Below are 22,442 nucleotides of genomic sequence, written 5' to 3' on the forward strand. Positions count from 1 at the left end.
CATCTTACATTCAGTGCACTATTATACCACTCCAAACCAAATAACCCTGGGAAATGTAGCTTGTTTATGGTGCTGAGAGTGGTTAGGAGTTCCTTATTCCCCTCACAGAGTCACAGTTTCCCAGAGCTCTCTCTTAAGAGGGAGAGACTGTTAAACCACTCTGAACTGTGTCACTGCGAGGGGAATATGGGTCTCCGAAGCCCTCTCATTTCCCAGTAGTGATGTATGGAAGTGAGAGCTGGACCATAAAGAAGGCTGATCGCCGAAGAATTGATGCTTTTGAATTATGGTGCCGGAGGAGACTCTTGAGAGTCCCATGGACTGCAAGAAGAACAAACCAATCCATTCTTAAGGAAATCAGCCCTGAGTGCTCACTGGAAGGACAGATCCTGAAGCTGAGGCTCCAGTACTTTGGCCACCTCATGAGAAGAGAAGACTCCCTGGAAAAGACCCTGATGTTGGGTAAGATGGAGGGCACAAGGAGAAGGGGACGACAGGGGACGAGATGGTTGGACGGTGTTCGCGAAGCTACAAACATGAGTCTGACCAAACTGCGGGAGGCAGTGGAAGACAGAAGTGCCTGGCATGCTCTGGTCCATGGAGTCACGAAGAGTCAGACACGACTAAGCGACTAAACAACAACAAGCCCTCTCAGCACCAAGCAATAAACTACAGTTCCCATGATTATTTGGGGGAATCCATGACTCTTTAAAGTAGTAGGATATTGCTTTAAATGTATAGTTCAGATGCAGCCTCAATCTTACCATCCATTTCCCCAACAAGTGGCATCAATGCATGTAAATTAGCGTATGCATTTTTAAAAATTGTTGTTGGAAATCTGTTTTGTGGACCTATCTGTCCTCCTGAATCAGAGCATTAGTTCCTGCCTGCATTAACAGAGAGGATATTTCACTCTGCACATGCTCAGAAGCACCCCCGTGCCCTTCAGCCAGCATGGAGGGACATGATATGAGCAAAGTGTGCACCTGGAGAGCAAGGAGATGACACAATCCCATTGATGATGCTTCCCCATGGATGGCACCATGGAATCCTGGTATTGTAATATGGTTCAATGGGGTACAGGATCCCGGCCTGTAAAACATCAAGCTCTGGGAAGCTGACATTTTAAATAACAATAACAATCTTTATTACGGTCTAGAGACCCAACAAATCATTACAAATCAATACACAGTTCATACAGCCTACCTCCAGGTTAATCAAGCATTTTGTTTAGAATATAGGGCTCATTTGTTCTTGCAACCACCGATAAAAACTTTGCCACTGCTAACGTTCTAGCTTTTGTCCGGTCTTCCAGTAGGAACCTGACATAGTGAGCCTCTGATTTTCCCGGGAAAGGTACCAGCAAGGGTAGTATCAGTTCAGCCCTGGCCTGCTCATATTTTGCACAATGCAAAAAAATATGATTTATGGAATCGATGTCTTGAGCACACGAGCAAAGTCTGGTAGGGAACTCCTCTCAACCTACCATCCAACACTGCAGAGGGGAAGACATTTAGTCTGGCTTTGGTGAAAAGCCTTCGGTAGTTAGGTACTGTCAGGTTTTTAATGTAAGATGTTAACTTAAAGACATACCCATATTGAACTCCTGCTGCCAGCAGACTACAGACTGCGTGTGATCGAGATCGCAAGTCACTGTGTGCATTGTCCCATAATCTTTGCTTTAAAACCTTTTGGGCGCCTTCATAACCCAGGTAATACAGTTGGGGGGAGACAGACCAATAGAGGTGGCTTTTTTAGCCATGGTTTTCTGCCATTTGCTGACAAATTCCTCATTGGTCAGATGTTGGTACAGACCCTTCCCTAGATTAAACACTGAAATCCTGAGCCAATGTTTTAGGGCAGCCCACCACGCTTTAGTTGAAATGGGGCATTCACCAGCTTCTAACAGAAGTATGGAGTTGGGGACGCAGTTAGGTACCTGCAGCAGAGATCGTATAAATTTTGCCTGAAAGCCATCTAGCTTTAGCAGGTCCCCATTATGCCAGACATTTGCTGCATACAGGAGTTGGGAAAGGGGCTTTGCGTTGAAAACCCTTAAGGCTGCTGGAACATATTTGCCGCCCTTTGTGAAGAAGAATCTATGTATGGCTAGTTTTGTAATCTCCGCCTTTTGAAGGGAGGTTTGCCAATGTTGCTTCCAAGATCCTGTATGATGGAATGTGAGCCCTAGGTAACTGAAGTATTTTACCTGTTCAAGGTTATGGCCATCCAGCACCCATTTAGAGTGGGAAAATCTTCTTTCGAAGACTAAAATTTTAGATTTTTCATAATTAATGGATAAACCATTTCCAGAACAGTAATCAGAAAATTTCCTCAACAGATAATTCAAATCCGGTCTGGAACGTGAGATGATGGCCGCATCATCAGCATATAACAACAGAGGGGTCCTTCTCATTCCTATTTTTGGAATGTGTCCATCTGGGTCCATTAAGTTCTCTTCTAGGTCATTTAAGAATAGACAAAACAATGTGGGGCCAAAATACAACCCTGTCTCACCCCCCTAGTCATCTCAATGCTGTTCGATAGCTGTCCCTGTCGACCGCATTGGACCTGCAGTTTGGTTCCATTGTACAGGGCTTCTATGAGAAAGAGAAGTCGTTTGTCCTGCAAAATCAGACTTAATTTGGACCATAGCTGGAATCTGGGGATGGAGTCAAATGCTGATTTCAGATCCATAAAGGCCACGAAGAGTTTACCCTGTAGAGGCCTGGTATACTTCTCAGCTAGGAAGGACAGCATTTGACAGTGGTCTGTTGTTGAATGGTTCTCACGGAAAGCTGCCTGGGCTTCAGATAGTATATTATGTTCATTTAGAAAAGTTGTCAGTTTGCTACTGAGGAAACGGGCATACAGCTTCCCAATTATTGAGAGCAGGCTAATTGGCCTATAATTGGAAGGTACATTTGGGTGGCCTCTCTTAAAGATTGGAACTACTATAGCATGTTTCCAGCTATATGGTACCTTACCTGAGTTATTTACTACCGTAAAGAGTGCTGCCAGAAGCGGAGCCGACCAGTGCTGGTTTGATGTAATCAACTCTGCTGGGATAAAGTCTTTCCCCGGAGCCTTTCCACTCTTCAGATTCCCAATTAATGTATGGACTTCCTCCACAGTAACCGGCCTCCAATGAGGGAGCAGTGACAATTCTGCCCTGTCATCCTCCTGTAAGCTGGAAGGGAGGTTTGGATTTTCCATAAATATATTTCTGAAGTGATTCTCCCAAACCTGAGCTGGAATGACACAGCTGGGGGCTGAGGAACTATTTTTCATTGAGTCAGAGACCAGTTGCCAAAAGAGTTTAGTTTCATTGTTTAGTGAGGCATTCAATAGCAGGGACCAGGAATTTTGTTCGGACTGCCTTTTTTTTGAGGCCAAAAGGGCTTTATACTCTTTTTTGATTTTGAAATAAGATGGAGGTACGTAGTTTAATCCAGCGTTTCTATAGGCCAAATAAACGTCCCTTAAGGCTTCCTTCTTTGTGCGGCACTCTTGGTCAAACCAACCGCGCCCTTTTGCAGTGCGTGGCTTGCCGGCTGAGTTTATGTTAACCGAAACCACATCCTGCAAGGACTCAATGAGATTTTCATAAGCCGTCAGGGAGGAGTCTATTGATAGATTGTTTATTATAATTGATCTTAACTTAATTGCAGTTTGTGAATTCAATCTATTCTCAACTGCAATTGCTATCTCAGGTGTCCATTTTTTCCTACGCAATGCTGGATAATTTGCTTTATCTATGACCTCATGTTCTATGTGAGTGCGCTGAATTGAATTTTGGCCAGTAGTGGAGATAGGTGGAGATAGGAGGTAGGTGGTCGCTTTCAGTCCCATTATCTATGGTGAATTTTTTAATTGATTCGAAGGTCTCTCTGTTAGTGAGACAGTAGTCTACTGTGCTGGCTCCATTTGTATTTGTGAATGTGTACTTGCCTTCTCTGTCCCTGGGGAATGCCCCATTAGCAATGATGAGGTCAAGGCTTATTTGTAAAAAAGCCAGGCAGAATCTGGCATAGTTGATTTGGCAATCTTTCGAATGTCTACGTGGGCGTGGGTTTAGAAAGAGGGCGCTATTTTCCTTTAGATCTCTTAATATTGGGAATTTTATTTCCAGGCTATCATCATTTGAGCCTATTCTGGCATTCATATCTCCCATTAGGTAAAAAGGCGATCCAGGGTGCCTAATTTGTAGGGAATAAAGGAAACTATGGAATTTACGCCACGTGCTCTCTATCTGTGTTTGCACTGTATATGGTGGGATATAAGCTGAAACAAGAATGATACTTGGATTCCAGATGCAAAGTGATCCCCAGTGCCAGCTGCTCAAAAACTGAGCACTCAGTAACTTGTGACGCCAATTGAGTGGAAACCAGAGTCACTAGGCCCCCCCTCGGTCGTCCCCTTCCGAGCGGTTTAGAGGCCTTGATTTCATAGGCGTCGTAACCGTCGAAAACTATGTTGTCAGTTGCCCAAGTTTCCTGCAGCACTATTATGTCAAACCCCATTATATATTCACGAAATGGCTCGTCCCCTTGTTTGTTGGCCCAACCCGCTATGTTCCATGAGATGAAGTTAAGGCTGCTCGTTCCATAACTGGCTTGGCTTCATTGTGGTGGGGAAACTGTTATCAGCTCTCCCACTGGTTCGGAAATGATGCAACCGTTCTTAGGATATGCACGGTGTTGTTGTTCTCGGGGTTGATTTGCAGCATTTTCCCAATTTCCCGGCATCGACGGTGTTTTCTGAATTGCTGGGACCATTGGGGGGTCTTCGTCAAAGACAAATCTGTCTCTGGCTTTCTATGTGTCCCATTTCCCTTGGGCCTTTTGGCTAAGATCAAGTGTAGTATCTGTTCTTATCAGTTTAATATCTGATATGTCCTCTATTTGAGGACTATATATTAAATAAATAAATGGGAGATAGGTGGGGGACCACATGGCAAATAGGAAAATGTTCTAGGAAGCACACATGGAAAGCAAACACAGGATGGAAAGCTAGGAAGCAGATGGTAACACACACACACAGCCTCTTAAAATATACTCAGAGTCGCAAAGTGATTTCATGCTCTTTATTCAGCTCATAGTGGTGAGGAGGAATGAATGAAAGTCCCCTCAAAGTATCTGCTTTATATACATTATTTACACAATGGGCTGCACATGATTGGCTAATTCCGGAATTCTACTGTAAGCCAATCAGGTTGTGGATTCACTTCTATCTGGAGCATGATTGGGTGGTTCCTGCCAACCAATCATACTGCTGCATTGTTCTAGGACCAATCAGACTGCTGCCTTTTGGATCCTATTGTTCTAGGACCAATCAGACTGCTGCAGTTTGGATCCTATTCAACTCAGTACATAACACCTCTAATACCAGGGTCACCCAACAACATGTGTAGCTCAGGCTTATTATGAGAGGAGTGGGGAGGGAGAGAGATTCCAATTCAGCAAATGTGGGCCTTGATCCAGCCAAAGTTAAGATGATAAAGACTTCATCAAGAGCCCTGCTGAATTGAAATCAGCATGGGGACAAACGGAAGAGGATGCCTTCGCTCCAGTGTGGCTCCCCTTTATTGCACACATAATCCCGCCAGCAGCATATGAATTGATATGGCTAATTTGACCCTACAACCCCTCCCCCCTCTCACGCAAACAAAACTCACTGCAGTCAACCCAACGCAACCGACCAGGCCCTGGGCTCCCCAATCTCGCTTACCGCCAATGAATACTGACAAATGGATGGATGAAGAACCTATTCATGTGACGCTGGCATAAAAGCCCTACACACACACACTATGTAAAAGAAGGAAAAATTAGGGGGTTGGACTAGATGACCCTTAGGTCCCTTCTGACTCTAAGATTCTACAATCCCCCCCTTGGGCATAGCCAAGGGGGACAGGGGGGCAGCTGCTTCCCTAAATCAAGTAAATCAATAAAAATACTTAACTAACTGAGGTTCTGCCCCCCCCCAACATAAAGCCTGTCTATGACCATGATCCCCTTCTTTCTCCCCAATCTCTCTCCCCACCTATTTTCTCCCCCTACTTCATATTGTCTATAACATTAGTATCTCATTTAATGTAATTGATCTGTAGAAAGGGTTCTATGAATTGAAAACAGAGACGCTGTATGTACTTTTGCTCCCCAATAAAATATTTTAATCAAAACAAATTAAAAATAAAATAAAATAAATAGTCCTGCTGGATCAGCTACAGTAAGCCCACAACTTATTTGGGGATTATGTTCCGGGATCACGCCGAAAGCCAAAATCACATATAGTGAAAACACATTGGGTTCAATGGCAGGCGGGATTGCCAAACTCCCTTTTTCCTGGACACACCCACCCTCTTTCTGCCCTCTTTTAACTGTTTTAAATTTTTATTTTGCCAAGTGCGCCAAAAGCTGAATGCGCACATGTTAAATGCGCGCAAGTCGTGGTCTTCCTGCATCTCAGGGACAGGGCACCATTTCCAACCTGAGAGGCACATATACGTACTCATGTGCAACCGTCCTGGGGACACGTGTCAGTGGCGAACAGGATGAGAGGTTTAAAAAAAGTGGGCAGAGCCAGAGACAAAACGCGACTCTCACCTTTGTACCGTAGGCTATACATGCAAGGACACATCTCTCTTCCATTGTCTTGACCGGAGTTCGAGGATGCGCTCCAGAATTTAATGACCCCCCCGCAAAGAATCCTGGGAATTGTAGATTAAAAATACTACATTTCCCAGGATGTTTTGGAGAAAACCTCCCAAGGGCTTTAAATGTGCGTTCAGCGTTATCAGTAAGCATCGTACCGCAGTCCTGCGCACCCTAACCAACGAGAAAGCTCCGTGGAATACAATGCAATTCGACTGTTCAATATATTGTGCAACCGGCACAGCGGACTCTGCGTGTGGCCGGATTCTGCGTGGATCCAGGAGCGTTGACTCATCCCAGTGTCTCACACCCAAAGGATGTCCGTCTCGGGTTGTTAAATTTAGCAGGACAGGTAGCGAAACTGTCCAATATTAACGGGACTCTCGCGTCCAAGGGGTCGCTCCGCTCCGCGCGCCGGATCTTCATCACCCTCCCACGCCTTTCCCGGACCTGAAAGAAGACAGGGGGCGTTTTTGGGTGCCTGTGCAAGTCTGTGACACACACACACAGCGTCTTACATCTCCCGCCCCCACAATTACAAAAAGGAGCAGATACGCGATCGTCGTGCTCGATCCTGCGAGCGCACTCAGACATCTGGAGAGAAAGTGTGTGGGAGGGAGGGGGGAAACTTTCACTGCGGCTCCACCCCCGCTATTCTCCCCACGCCAAAAAGCACCTGCCTTCTTGATCCCTCCTCCCCATGCCTCTTAGAGGGGGGTGGACTTTGGTCCAGATCTTGACGTCACTTGGAGGGGGGGCTGCCTCTGCTTTTACCTGCCAGCCCGCGCAGTTTCCGAGTCCAAAGGAAACCTCGTCGAAGGGTGTCACGTCTGCAGCCGCGCGTCTTCGCCGTCGGGGCTTCTCCCTTTTGCCTGCCTGCTTGCCAGACCACCCACCCCTCCGCTCCCGGTTCTCGCCATCCCATAATCTGCCTTTGCCATCGCCATCCTCCTCTCGTCGTCGTCGTCCTCCTCCTCCTCCTCCTCTCCATCACCATGTCTGTGATGCTGGAGACCGTCGGTTTTTTCATGGCGACCATCGGCTGCGGGATGTTGGGGATCACGCTCTTCAACAGCTACTGGAGGGTCTCCACCATCTCCGGCAACGTCATCACCACCTCCACCATCTTCGAGAACCTGTGGCAGAGCTGCGCCACCGACTCCACGGGCGTCTATAACTGCTGGGAGTTCCAGTCGCTGCTGGAGCTGCCAGGTGAGCGGCGGGGGAGGGAAAGGGGCGGAGGGGTCCTCGGATCTCGCAGGACAGGAGGGCAGGTTGGCATCCATGCATAAGGGTAGTGGGAAGGCGAGTGGCAGCCGGGTGGCCATTGGCAGGACATCGATTGGCCATGGGAATGAGAGCGAATGCCCATGGGAATGACACCAGGTGGCCATGGGAAAGGCACCAGGTGGCCATGGGAATGACACCAGGTGGCCATGGGAATGACAGTGAATGCCCATGGGAATGACGCCAGGTGGCCATGGGAATGGCACCAGGTGGCCATGGGAATGACACCAGGTGGCCATGGGAATGACAGTGAATGCCCATGGGAATGGCACCAGGTGGCCATGGGAATGACACCAGGTGGCCATGGGAATGACAGTGAAAGCCCATGGGATTGACGCCAGGTGGCCATGGGGAAGACACCAGGTGGCCATGGGAATCACAGTGAATGTCCATGGGAATGACACCAGGTGGCCATGGGAAAGGCACCAGGTGGCCATGGGAATGACAGTGAATGCCCATGGGAATGACACCAGGTGGCCATGGGAATGACAGTGAATGCCCATGGGAATGGCACCAGGTGGCCATGGGAATGACACCAGGTGGCCATGGGAATGACACCAGGTGGCCATGGGAATGACAGTGAAAGCCCATGGGATTGATGCCTGGTGGCCATGGGGAAGACACCAGGTGGCCATGGGAATGACAGTGAATGTCCATGGGAATGACACCAGGTGGCCATGGGAAAGACAGTGAATGTCCATGGGAATGACACCAGGTGGCCATGGGAAAGACACCAGGTGGCCATGGGAATGACAGTGAATGTCCATGGGAATGACACCAGGTGGCCATGGGAAAGACAGTGAATGTCCATGGGAATGACACCAGGTGGCCATGGGAAAGACAGTGAATGTCCATGGGAATGACACCAGGTGGCCATGGGAAGGACGCTATATGACATACAAACCCAAGAAGAGCTTGCTGCAGGCAACTCCCATCATCCCTGACCACTGGTCCTGTTAGCTAGGGATGATGGGAGTTGTAGTCCCAAAACATCCGGAGGGCTGAGTTTGCCTATGCCTGGCTTGCTGGATTAAGCCAATGGCGTGTCTAGCCCAACATCCTGTTCTCCCAGTGGCCAACCAGATGCCTGTGGTAAACCAGCAAGCAGGATTCAAGCACAACAACATTCTCTCCCCCTATGGTTTCTAGCGACTGGTTTTCAGAAGCATTCTTGCCTGCAGCTGTAGAGGAGGCAGAGCATACTATCCTGGCTAGGAGCCATTGACAGCCCTCTCCTCCATGTTTTCTGTCGAATCCTCTTTTTACACCACCTTGGTTGGCCATCGCTGCCTCCTGTGGCAGGGAGTTCTTTAGATTAACAAAGTGCTTTCACGGTGGCTGGTGGTAGCCATGGAGAATGATTCCGAGTGGCCATGGGAATGGTACCAAGGGGTCATGGAAATGGCTCCGGATGGCAGCTGCATTTGCTCCTGTTTGGGCATCCCAGAATAGTTTCTTTTCTACCCGCTTCCACCCACGCACAGGCTCCAGTCTATTTTCCTACTGGGCAGCTCTTAGTAGGCATCAGGGGGGTTTCTGGGCAAAACCCACCCAGACAGAGCCCCTTCCCATTGAACCTGCTGCAGCAAAATCCTAAGCGATCCCTTCTTCTCTTTACCCCTTTCCTTCAGGCGGGATGCCTTGCCTTTACAGTGGTACCTCGGGTTACATACGCTTCAGGTTACATACACTTCAGGTTACAAATAGTGCTTCAGGTTAAGAACTTTGCTTCAGGATGAGAACAGAAATCGTGTTGTGGCGGCACAGCGGCAGCAGGAGACCCCATTAGCTAAAGTGGTGCTTCAGGTTAAGAACAGTTTCAGGTTAAGAACGGATCTCCGGAACGAATTAAGTACTTAACCTGAGGTACCACTGTACATTCGTTTCTGGAAAAGTGGGGTGAAGGGGGACCACACTTTTTACACGACCTGCTTGCGGCAGCTGGGATGCCACCCCAAAGGAGTGCTAGCTGGGTATATTTAAGTCCTTTGCCCATGCTCAGAGGCGCTTTGTTATTAGTTTGCATATTGTATAGCGAATCTAGAGAAGAGCTCGCCGAAGGCTGCCAGAAAGGGTGATCCAGAATTTTAAACTCTGCCCTGGGATAAACTGCCAAGTCAGCATGCCCTATGTATTATGATAGCTTATATAACCAACGGCCAGTCGTACCTTTCAGCGGGCATGCAAAAGCCATGACAGAAGTTCCTCTGAGCATGTGCAGAGCAATCTCCTTTTCCCATTAGATCTGGCTTCGATGCAGGCTTGAAACCTTCTGTTGCATCTTTCTGCCAAGATTCTCCCGGATCTTGAATAGTTGCACGACAGGCAGAAATCCAACAGATGTAGCTTCTGTCAGCATCGAGCTAAGGCAGCGCTACAAAGAGTTTTCCACGTGGAATTTCTGCAGAAGAGACAATCTGGGAGAATAATCCCCTTTCCCTTTCCCAACTAAGCACTGTTGGGCGTTGGGTGGGGGGCGTGCGATATGGGTACAGTACCTGTTCGATTGACCATGATGGAATTAGACTTCTGTGTCAAAAAACCAAACAAACACAGTCCTGAACCGTGCGACATTCTGATGCAGTGTTCTGGGGCATGTGCAGAGTGCTTTTCTCTCTCCGCACCCCTACACACCTGGGGTTTGGGGGAAGCGCTTCTGTCTTAGAGGGCGTGAAAGAAAAAAAAAGATGCCGATTATGAGCGTTTCTCCTAAGGCCCTGCAGGGGGCAGCGATGAGCAATGAAATGATCTCCGATAGGAAAATGTAATTATAAAGAGAATAAACTGCCTTTTGGCTGCAACTGTCACCTCATGCGTCAAACGGGCTTGTTGTGTTAGTCTGCATCCTGGTCGGTTGTTTGCAGAATGGTTCTGCTAGCTGCAAACGTTCAGAACAGCTGTGTATCTGCTGGCACGTGGGAAAGGTAACATCATGGAAAAAAACAAAACAAAAGCCGTCCTTTCCAGGGGGCTGAAGGGGGCTGGCGACTGTGTGCCAACCGAGGTTGCCAACTGCTCGCGCAGCTGTGCTTTTAACCGCAGCTCGATGCAGGGCGTGGCGCGTACTGTGCGCGAATTGCCACCGATGCTTGTGATCTCTCCAAACCGCTGCAGGCTGCTGTCTGCTAGGTGTATTCAGTTGCTCTGCCTGTGACCATTCCCTCTATTTCCGATGTCCAGGCTTTGAGTGCCGTCGGTTATGTAGTCGAAATGGAACTTCCCTGCGCAAGAGGGATCCATCACGGGCAGCCTTAGAAGAACCCTAAAGTTTGCAGATATGTGGAACGCTTAAGGAGGGGGGCGGGACTAAGGAAGAGAACTCCCCGCCCCCAAAAAGAGCTTCTGCCCAATAAGAACCGAGCAAACCTGGTGGCCGCAGAATGCTGACCGACAGTAAGGAGAGAGGGATGGAATGGAGTAACTTGGGAAAGGGCATGGCTGGCTGGCTGGCTTGCATCATGAACAGGAGCGTTTCAACAGGCACCACTTTGTTGTGCTTTACTAATATAAAAGCAACTTTGAGAGGAGGCAATTGGTAGTAGATGGTCCTGTGAGGGTAGGGATGGAATAATCTGGCCACGTTGCTTTCTCGCAGCATCTCGGTTTTTTCTTCTAATCTTTACACTGAGATACAGAGTGATGTAGTGGCTGGGCGACCTTAAGCCAGTCACTCACTCTCAACCTACCTTACAGGGTTGTTGTAAATGATAGAGTGGAGAGGACCTGTTACACCACCCTGAGCTCCTTGAGAAAAGACAGGATCTAAATGTAATAGTAATAATAATAATAATTTAAAAATCAGTTATTTACACCAGCTTGTGATTTGTTTGTTTATTTTTAAAGAACTCATGAAAATTCACAGCATTCTTAGTGCGAATTTATCCTAACACTTTTTTTGCATGCAATTTTGCAAATTAAAAATTAAAATCTGTCATTTTTGCAGAGCAATTCTCCCCAGCAGAATGCATTAGTATATGTTAAGCTCACAAATACATTTGAATAGTTTGTTTTCACTTATAAATGAATTCTTGCGCACACTTCACACTGGAGTTTGCATTTTTGTACACATTGCCAAGCTGAAGAACAGCAATGCCAAACTCACAGAAGTGTGACTTTTGAAGGATGGCTCACGACTGTGTTTTGGTTCACTTTTTCTCTTTGAAAGTGTGAATTAGGTAGGTTCACCTTTAAATGCCAATGGGATCCCTTCCCATCTTTAGGTGCAGGTCAGTGGGAGGGGGTCAATCAACTGGAGGAGGCTTTTAGGTCTTTCTTCTTTGCCAGACTCCCTCCTTCTCCTGGGATCCATTCCTGCTGGGTCATCAATCACCCCATCATGAGCAGGAACAGGCTCAGCCGGAAGACATTTTGCTGCCTTGGGCAAAGGACAAGCTGGTCCTCCTCCTGCCTCCAACATCCTCCATGTCACATAAAGATGATGAGTAGCCTGGTACCTGAATATTGGTTCATCACTGGCAAGAGGACAGCATCCTTCAGGGCACCTGAGGACAGCAGGAAAGTTTTTAAGGAGTGCAGGACAGGCCGTGCGGCACACTTATCTCTCATCCTCCTTGCTAGGGAACAGCTAATCTGTCAATTTTGTTCTCTCCCAATGTTTCATTTTTCCAGTCTTCAAGTTCAGCTCTCTACATTTTGACATCAGTTACTAATTTTTAACTCTGCAAATAAATAAGTAAATTTAAATTCAATTAAACTTTTTTTAAAAGGTCTCATAAAAAAATCATGTGATCCCCTCCTCCCCTGCAATATACACATTTTTGAATGCGGTTTTGCCTACTACTGTAGTACCTTGGTTCTCAAGCTTGATCTGTTCCGGAAGTCCATTCCAAAACCAAGGCGCACTTTCCCATAGAAAGTAAAGCAAAACAGATTAACCCATTCCAGACTTTTAAAAACAACCCCTAAAACAGCAATTTAACATGAATTTTACTATCTAACGAGACTATTGATCCATAAAATGAAAGCAATAATCAATGCACTGTAGTATAAAATAAATAAGGCAGTATTATAGATGATAAAAATTAAAATTATTATTTTTTTCTTACTTGCACCGATGATAGTCATTGTTTGGATGGGGGGCTTTTATCCATTTCCACAGTCACACAATCAATCAATCAGTACAGTAGCTGAACTGGGTTCCACGCAGTCACAAAAACAAATTAACCAAAAAAGCCTTAGAAACAAAAACGCAAAATAAATAGCAAAACAAAAGTGCCAAACGTAATCCGTTCCAGAAGTCCGTTTGACTTTCGAAATGTTTGAAACCCAAGGTGCAGCTTCTGATTGGTGCAGGTGCCCTGGAAACAATAGCTGACAGCTGCATCGGACGTTCGGCTTCCAAAAAAACATTTGAAACACTTACTTCCAGGTTTTCTGCGTTTGAGAACCAAGACGTTTGAGAACCAAGGTACCACTGTATATACAGTTTTGCCAGCACTTTCCACTAATAATAAACTTTTTTTTTTGCATGCTATTTTCATGAATACAACATGCCTTTTTTCATGCATACATCACCCTGGTGCATTTTGTACACATTACTGGGATGGAGAACGGCACTGCAAAATTCAGAGAGGTGCAAATGGAAAGTTTGGCTTCCCTCTTCAGTTTATTGACCTGTGGGAGCCATTGGTACTTGGCCTATGTGTGAGTCAGCGTGTTTGCCACAGGAAAGAAGGGTGGGTGGAGGTGGGAAGAAAGATTTCAACACCTGGACAATGAACTGAGGCAGGACTGATGACCACAGAGCTGTCCTCAGACTGGCAGACAGGAGAGTCTGGGCCAAAAAGGATGTGAGCGGGGAATGGCAGAACCTGTTTCTGACTTCCCTGTTTATTCTCTGAGACACACCTCCTCTGGCACAATCGGTCTCCCCTACCACCCTTCAGCAAAGATCTGGAACTGAAGCAGAAAGTATGATGGAGGAAGAGGAGTGCAGATCTCCTATAGCGACAGAGTGAGATGTGTGACAATGCTGGACAAGGATTCAGTCAAATAATAATAATATAATAATAATTTATTATTTATATCCCGCCCATCTGGCTGGGTTTCTCCAGCCACTCTGGGCGGCTTCCAACAAAATATAAAAATACAATAATCTGTTAAACATTAAAAGCTTCCCTAAACTGGGCTGCGTTCAGATGTCTTCTAAAAGTCTGGTAGTTGTTTTTCTCTTTGACATCTGGCGGGGGGAAGTTCCACAGGGCGGGTGCCACTACCGAGAAGGCCCTCTACCTGGTTCCCTGTAACTTGGCTTCTTGCAGCGAGGGAACTGCTAGAAGGCCCTCGGCACTGGATCTCAGAGCGATGGGGGTGGAGACGCTCCTTCAGGTATACTGGACCGAGGCCGTTTGGGTAGTGGAATCCACATGTTCCAGCTGTTCCTTTCTTACCAGGCCAGGGAGAGTCTGTGTTGTTCCTGGGGGGCTTTTCAGCAGAGAGCTTGTCTGCTGCAAATTATTGCCCCCATTTTTAAAAGCCATTGCCATCATGGGCGTAAGAGCCAGGATTTATGCTGTGCGAGGCGGGGGCGAGACACCCTCTTGTCGCCATCCTCTGTCTGGTTCTGTCTAGCAGATTCAGAATGAAATGTCTCAGCAGCAGTTGTTACCAATTACTTTCTTTTGAACCCAAGGGCTCAGAAAAAGCTGTCAAAATCTTTGTACCATTTCTACTTTTAGTTTTTCTGTTTTTCCTTGAATTTTTTTTAAATTAATTTTCAATTACAATAATCCAATAAAAGGCTAATTATAACAATGCCAGATTATAATACCATTAATAATTCCAATCATTCAAAAGCCAAATTATACAATTTAGATGGCCCCCGCATGCTAGAGTTGATGATTTACTATATTTCTGCATTCCAATTTTCTACGTTTCCATTACACTCCAGTCAGAATAATAAACCCTTATACCGCAACTGCAATTTTAACGACTTCCATCCGCATTAACACATTAAATGATTTATAGTCCCACAGGTGAAGCATTCAAACTCTCTCTTTGTTCTTCTTGTGTGTGGCAATTATTCTGTCCATGGTGTTTCTGCCTCAATTTCTACTTTTAGTTAAGTCTTTTTATTTATTTACTTGATTTCGGGGGGGGGGCAGCTGTCCCACCCCGGCTACATCCATGTTTGCCTTCTTAAAATGTGAACATTAGTTCCTTTTGGATAAACCTGAGTTTGTTCTTTTTTAAAAAAGGAACTTTCCAAGTTCTGCTCTAGGGGGTGGTTTGAGAGGACATCAGGAGACCACCTTGTTTGGAACTAAAGCGAACCTGGTTCTGGTCTGTGCCCAGGGAACTGCACAATGTATCCCCTTGGTTTCCCTGATGGCAGAAAGGCAGGATCAAAAAGCAAGAAGATCAATGGATAATTAAACCAAGGCCGGCTTTAACATGGAGCAAAATGAAGCAGTAGCACAGAGCGACAACTTCATGCACCCAGCTTCTATCTCTGTGTACCTTAAAAACACACACACACAAAAGTGATATGCGGAAGGTCAAATGGTTAAAAATGGCATTTTAAAGAGCCATTGATTTGGCTTATTTGCTTGTGGGAAGCATTATCAACAGAGTTCAAACAGTCACCCCCCCAAAGAAAAGGTAAAGGGATTTGTGGTTTTGGCAAGCACAGTTCAGTTTCATTGTTTATATGACAATAGCCCTCAGTGTGTGTATAGTGTGTCTGTGAGAGAGAGAGAGCTATACTACTGGGCAGAACCACAGGTGTGAAAACCTCTTCAAATGACACCTTTGCTTTACTCCAAAAGCTACCTTTCCGGAACTCGAGGCTAATACTATGTCCAGGGGGTGGGGGGAGGCAGAAAAAAATATAGTGGTACCTCGGGTTAAGTACTTAATTCGTTCCGGAGGTCCGTACTTAACCTGAAACTGTTCTTAACCTGAAGCACCACTTTAGTTAATGGGGCCTCCTGCTGCCGCTGCGCTGCTGGACCACGATTTCTGTTCTCATCCTGAAGCAAAGTTCTTAACCTGAGGTAATATTTCTGGGTTAGCGGAGTCTGTAACCTGAAGCGTATGTAACCTGAAGCGTATGTAACCTGAGGTACCACTGTATAACGGGGTTGTTTTGCCATGTTTTTGTGTTACAAATCTCAATTACCGATGTTTTCCTGTGTTCCAAAGGAATTGCTTTATTGCGTATTTTAGTTACCTATGGGTTTTTATAATTGATTTTATACTTGTAAACTGCTAGACTAATACTTGGAGGCGGTGATGACATGGGTCAGTAAACTGACGCTGAATCCCAAACAGACAGAGGTGTGAGGCGACCCGAATTCTCACATCCAGGAGGTGGGGAGATGGCCCTTCTTGGACTGAGATGACTTGGCCACTGAACTCCATGCTCTGGTAACTTCCAGATCGGATTATTGCAATGCGCTCTGCGTGGGTCCGCCTTTGAAGAGCTCTTCAATTGCTCCAAAGTGCAGCAGCCAGATTACTGTGTTTAGGGCTTGCATGTTTAGAACTCATTCCTGTTTTGAAACAGCTGCACTTTGAGCAATTGTGAGGCCCAATTCAAGGTGCTCACATTAGTGTTTAAAGCCCTAAATGACTCAGGCCCCCAATAACCTGAGAGACTACCTCCTTCCCTACAGACCCTAAGATCGGACGAGCATGAGGCTTTCAATCTCAGGGCTGTAGGTTTGAGCCCCACGTCGGGCAAAAGATTCCTGCATTGCAGGGGGTTGGACTTGATGACCCTGCTGTCCCTTCCAACTCTATGATTCTGTGACCCTCTCATTTGTTCCACCATCCTCAGAAGTTCAGATGGTGGCTGTGGCCCTGGAGTGTGCGCTCTCTGTGGCAGCTCCTGAGTTGGGAAACTCGAACCCAAATTTCAGGGTTGTGTTGGAAAGTTCTGCCTGGGTCAACACTGACCAGCTTTTTCGCTATTCCTCTCCAGCTTACCTGCAGGCATCCCGAGCCCTCATGATCAGTGCGTTGGTGCTGGGCTTCTTGGGGATCCTGTGCGGCATGTTGGGTCTGCAGTGCACCAAGGTGGCAGAGGGGAACCCCAACGTCAAGGCAAAGATGGCGGCTCTTGCTGGCTGCATGTTCATCTTGGCTGGTAAGTGGAGCAAAAAGAGGGAGCCTTACGACTGTTGACCAAGACGGAAATTACTTGCTGAGCAATGTTCCTGGATTCAGAGCTGGAGATTGTTCATAAGCCTTTTGGTTGGAGTGGGGAATCTCTCTTATCTGGCACTGGGGATTCTACCCCCTGGACACACCCCTCTCCTCAGGCCACACCCACTTAGCAGTCCTACTTACTGTCAGGATGCTGTCAGCGGCTCCTAGCTGGTTGCCCAGGAAAATATAAATACAAGGAACAGTTTTTTACCATCCTTTTTTATTTCAATCTTCACAGAGAGAGGCTATAGAACCCAGTCTGTTGGATAATGACATTGTCCTGAATTAATCTCTCTCACTTCCTCGTTCGTCATTCTCATTGTCTTCTCTATGGGTGCAAAAAGCATCCCTCTTTAGTATGCAGAGATGTGCCAGGGCTTCGTCCTGTCCTAAACAACCTTTCTTTCTCTTTGTTCAGGTATCTGCGGGATGGTGACCATCTCCTGGTATGCCTTCAATATTACCCGGGATTTCTTTAATCCCCTCTTCGTCGGCACAAAGTAAGTCTGCCAAGCGGCAGGAGGGGGTGGGGTGTCAGATCAAAGGACCCCAAACAACAATGAAATAAGGGAAGAGAAGCAGGGCTTATTTCTAGACTGTCTTAATGACTGCGTCTTTCTTTACAATGACTTTACTGTCATATATAAAATACTTAAATAAATTTGCATTAGCAGACTTCAAGGACACATTTCACCCAGGCAAAAGCATTTAGGGTGCCTTGCGGAACCAGGGAGGGGGTGTGGCCTGAAGAGAGGAGGCGTTGCCTGGGGAGAGTCTCACAGGCCAATTAGAGAGGACTGGGTGGGCTGCATTTGGCCCCTGGGCCTGCAGTTCCTGACCCCTGTTTTACAGGACATGCCCTTGACTGCTTTTGCGTATCGTAAGAGTCGAGAGTAAAGAGTTTTATTATCTGCGTCATTTAGTTGACCTCAGCACAGGGACAGGGAGCCTATGGCCTCCCAGACGGTGTTGGACTACAACTCCCAACATCCCTGACCATTGGGCTTGCTGGCCGCAGGGGCTGATGGGATTGGGAGTCCAACCGCATCATCACTGGCATGCCATGTTTTTTGCAAACATCTCCCCGCCCCCCATGTTTGCTTTTGCAAACTGAATTCCTTTTGGATGACAAAATGTGACGAAAGGATGTTAACCAAGATTCCTTTGGGATGGTTTCCAATGTGCAGGTATGAAATTGGACCTGCACTCTACCTGGGCTGGAGCGCCTCACTGCTTGTGATAATTGGAGGAGGATGCCTGTTCAGTTCGTGTAAGACCCATTTGTCCCAGGACAAAAGGTGAGAGTAGTGCTGGCTCCAAACTTTTCGTGGGGTGGGTAGAGGGACTTATGCCTTCCTCCCTTTTCCCCTCTGGGTCCAAGCTGAAGGATCAGGTGCGCAGCCTGGGAGTCATTTTGGACTCCAGCTGTCCATGGAGGTGCTGGTCAATTCTGTGTACAGGGCAGCTGTCTACCAGCTCCATCTGGTATGCCGGCTGAGACCCTACCTGCCCGCAAACTGTCTCGCCAGAGTGGTGCATGCTCTAGTTATCTCCCACTTGGACTACTGCAATGCGGTCTACGTGGGGCTACCTTTGAAGGTGACCCAGAAACTGCAACTAATACAGAATGCAGCAGCTAGGCTGGTGACTGGGAGTGGCCGCTGAGACCATATAACACTGGTCCTGAAAGACCTACATTGGCTTCCAGTACGTTTCTGAGCACAATTCAAAGTGTTGGTGCTGACTTTTAAAGCCCTAAATGGCCTTGGCCCAGTATACCTGAAGGAGTGTCTCCACCCCCATCATTCTGCCTGGACACTGAGGTTCAGCTTGGACGGCCTTTTGGCGGTTGCCTCACTGCGTGAAGTGAGGTTACAGGGAACCAGGCAGAGGGCCTTCTTGGTGGTGGCACCCGCCCTGTGGAACGCCCTCCCATCAGATGTCAAGGAAATAAACAACCTGACTTTTAGAAGACATCTGAAGGTAGCCCTGTTTAGGGAAGCTTTTAATGTTTGATGTTTTATTGTGTTTTTAATATCCTGTTGGGAGCCACCCAGAGTGGCTGCGGAGGCCTGGCCAGATGGATGGGGTATAAGTAATAAATTATTATTATTATTATTATTATTATTATTATTACCCAGAAAGAAAAGGGAAGGCAATGAGAGGTTGTCAAGACTTCCTGCCTTATGGCTATTTATCCATCTAGCTTAGAATTGTCTTCTCCAGGGACAGGGAGCCTGGGTACCTCCAGAGGTCGCTGGACTCCACCTCACATCAGCTCTAGCCAGCATGACCAATGGTCAGGGATAATGGCAGTTGTAGTCTCACAAATCTATGGAAGGCCACAGGTTCCGTTATAAAGTCTAATTGTTATGAAAGCAGCAAGAAAAGGAGTGGAGGCAATTCTGAGAGGAAGCAACAAGGCCAAAGCCACATCAAGATTTATCGAATAGTAACCCCCTAACATCTGTTTTTGTGTCTTCACAGCTACACTTATCCATACAAGGCCCCCAAGAGTGTCCTGTCAGCCCCCACCAACACAGCCCCTCGCCCCCGCAGGGAGTCTAACGCCAGCAGCAACGGAAAGTATGGGAAGAACGCTTACGTCTAAGCCTTTGCAGTGGGGTGACCACCCCTTTCTGTTTGCATTTTTCCAAAAGAGACGTTTTCAGATGCTTTCCTGGTTGCACAGGAACCCAAAGGCTTTATTTACGGAGCTTGCAAGCTCGTAGGAAGGGCTCTCTTTCTCTCTCATATCCCACTCTCTGCTCCAATTCCTTGGGACATTTCTGGTGGTGATGATGATGGTAACAGGAACTGGACAGAGACAGCGACTCCACAACCGACCCTGGAAAATGCTGCATGGTGTTCAGTTCTTCAATGCGGAGGAGAGCTGTCTACATATAATGATTTTGCCTTCCTTCTCCTCTGAATGGAGACGGTTCCCTGTTGGTCAGTTAACCCTGGCTTGCTAGGTTTTGGCTAGTGTGTTGTTGGGAGCAGATGGCTTCTTAAAACGACAGAGGCAGGGGATGAAATCAGACCATTTCTCTTGGGAGAAATAACTTCTCGTCTGTTCCAGACACTTGCACAGGTCATATGCGCTTGGTGATCGGGAGAGAGGCCAAAAATTTTTTGAACGTGCTCAGAGGAACTGGTTTTTATCCTTACTTCCTACAGCCCAAAGCACCAAATACTTGGATTGGATTCTCTATGGGGAAAGAAGTAGTCTGAACTCAAATTCACTTGTAAATAGCAACAAAATAGTATTTTCTGTAGGTTTTGTGGCCGCTACCTCTGCACACCCCGACAACACCCAGTTGAGTTTGCTGGATGGGGGGGTGGGAAATGGTACTGAATCAGGATGGCAGTACTGAATAAGGCTTGCTGAAACAGAATAGGATTGCTTCGAGGATTCGTAAGACAAACTTCTAAGATGTGGCTTTTTAAAGGTGCCCTCCCCATTGGACATCCACTCCCATCAGCCCCAGCCAGCTTGGTCTGGGATAATGGGAAGTCCAACCATAGATAGAAGACCTCAGATTCCCACTCCCTGAAGTAGCAAAGTGGCTTCAAATGTCAAAAAACCTAGACATCCTGTAGAAATTTAAGCTTTTGCAAGAACTATCAGGTCTTGTGTTGTAAAGCAAACCAGGGTTGCTTCTGTATCTCCTCCCTCTCTTACTAGCCTTAGGGTTTTTTGATTGCCCTTTTGTATTTGAAGATGGGGATCAGGTAGATCAAAAGATCTGGTGCTTTGTCATCATTCATCAAGCATGGCATTGGGTGTATATATTATGTCCAGCAATTCACAGCTGAAATTACAGTTTTGGGTACTTTCTGGTTCTGCTAGGAGTCTCTCCACCCCCCCCCCCCCATTATTAACTACTGCTTAGAGCACACCTCTGTCACCTTTCAGATTAGCACTAGCTGCTATGCCCTGGTATATTCCACAGCGGCCTCTCCCACTCTGGTGCTCTCCAGATGTGGTTGAACTACAACTCCCATCTTCCTTGACCGCTGGCCATGGTGGCTGGAGCTGACCAGAGATGAGAGTCCAGCGTCATTTGAAGGCCATCAGGTTAGGGAAAGTGGCTCCACAGCAGGGGTCAATGTTATAATCTCTGCAGAGTCACAAATCACCCTGTGAAAGGCACAGCAACATGGGCTGGTTGAAAAGTTGGCAACCAAAGGTAAGCCTTTGTTCTGCAATAACACCTCCTGGCTTGGCTCCTGAAACAGGGTGTGTAAGAAAATTGAGGTTACCCTTTCATGCAGTGTTGCTGGTTTGGAAATTTCTGCTGAAAGGGCCGTGTCAGCCTTCCCCCCGGCGGGCAGGAAGTTCAAATGCAGCTGGAGGTGCATATTGAAAAGTTTTGCATTTCAGGATATGACACACCAAGCTGGTGACTTGAAAGTCCTCCAAAAGCTCTGGTTGAAAGGGATCTCTACTTCTGACAATTACACATAAGGAAGTTAATAATAGCACCTGGACTCTGGACCTGTACAGAACGTTCAACAGCTCCTCTTTGTGATAAGTATTACTCAAAGATACTCAACGCGGAGACACAGCAGCCTGGGGTAACTTGGCCTCCCTCCATCTGAGAAGAGGAGCAACTGGACTCCTATAGATAAGAAAACGTGAATTTTGCTTTGACTTTGAACCAAGTCTTTGCTCACTCAATGCTGAGAAAAACAACTCTGGGAGCACATGACCTGTGCGCTAGAAGCACTACCTTGTACATTTCAGATTTATATATTATATATATAAAATGAACATTGTTTTCAATGACAATTGACTGGTGTCTGCTGTTTACAACCAGCTGCAGGAACCCAACTAAAATAAAAGCACGATTCTTAATCAGAACTAAAGTAGGGCAACCTAGCCAGGACTGATGTCAACGTCCTACAACCAAGTGCTCTGAAATGACTTCGGACCAGACTTCACTGGCAATGCTCCATGCTCCGATCTTTTCATTCAGGAGCTGCTCATCACAACCCCAACTCTTACCACACTGACGCACACACACACACACACCAGAAAAGGCCCTTAGCATTTAGGCACAATGGTACAGGGAGCTCCATAATCATCACAACAACCTTCGAGGTCCTATCATTCCTCTCCCCCTCCCTAATTGCAGAAGGGACGAAAAAACCCTCTATTTCTCCTCTTGCAAAAGACTCCTGTGCCCCAGTCCTGATACTGCTTGGGGGCTCCGGAAAGAAGTCGTTTCAGTAGCGCGGTGTACCGAATCCACTTATGTTTGCTCCCAAGGCGTAACATACTGGATTTGGCAAAGCCTTGCAAGTTGTTCTGGGTTCACTGATACA

At 46.8% G+C, this 22,442-nt stretch overlaps 1 protein-coding gene across 1 annotated transcript; it reads left to right on the forward strand.

The window, feature by feature from the left end:
• Positions 1-7,213: 7,213 nt before the first annotated feature.
• On the forward strand, positions 7,214-21,906 carry CLDN15 (claudin 15). The gene is made up of 5 exons (XM_083584087.1): positions 7,214-7,865; positions 16,885-17,049; positions 17,530-17,611; positions 18,299-18,409; positions 19,599-21,906. Exons 1-5 carry the CDS (start codon positions 7,649-7,651, stop codon positions 19,720-19,722), a joined length of 699 nt encoding a protein of 232 aa, XP_083440213.1. The 5' UTR covers positions 7,214-7,648; the 3' UTR covers positions 19,723-21,906.
• The last annotated feature ends 536 nt before the right edge of the window (positions 21,907-22,442 follow it).

This window comes from Podarcis filfolensis (assembly GCF_964270895.1).
Source record: "Podarcis filfolensis genome assembly, chromosome: 13".
Classification (NCBI taxonomy): Eukaryota; Metazoa; Chordata; class Lepidosauria; order Squamata; family Lacertidae; genus Podarcis; species Podarcis filfolensis.

Excerpts from the sequence above, each read along its gene's own strand:
- CLDN15 (XM_083584087.1), top strand. The coding sequence starts at position 7,649 with ATGTCTGTGATGCTGGAGACCGTCGGTTTTTTCATGGCGACCATCGGC. Across the intron at positions 7,866-16,884 it reads GTCGCTGCTGGAGCTGCCAG|CTTACCTGCAGGCATCCCGA; the intron begins GTGAGCGGCGGG and ends ATTCCTCTCCAG. Across the intron at positions 18,410-19,598 it reads CATTTGTCCCAGGACAAAAG|CTACACTTATCCATACAAGG; the intron begins GTGAGAGTAGTG and ends GTGTCTTCACAG.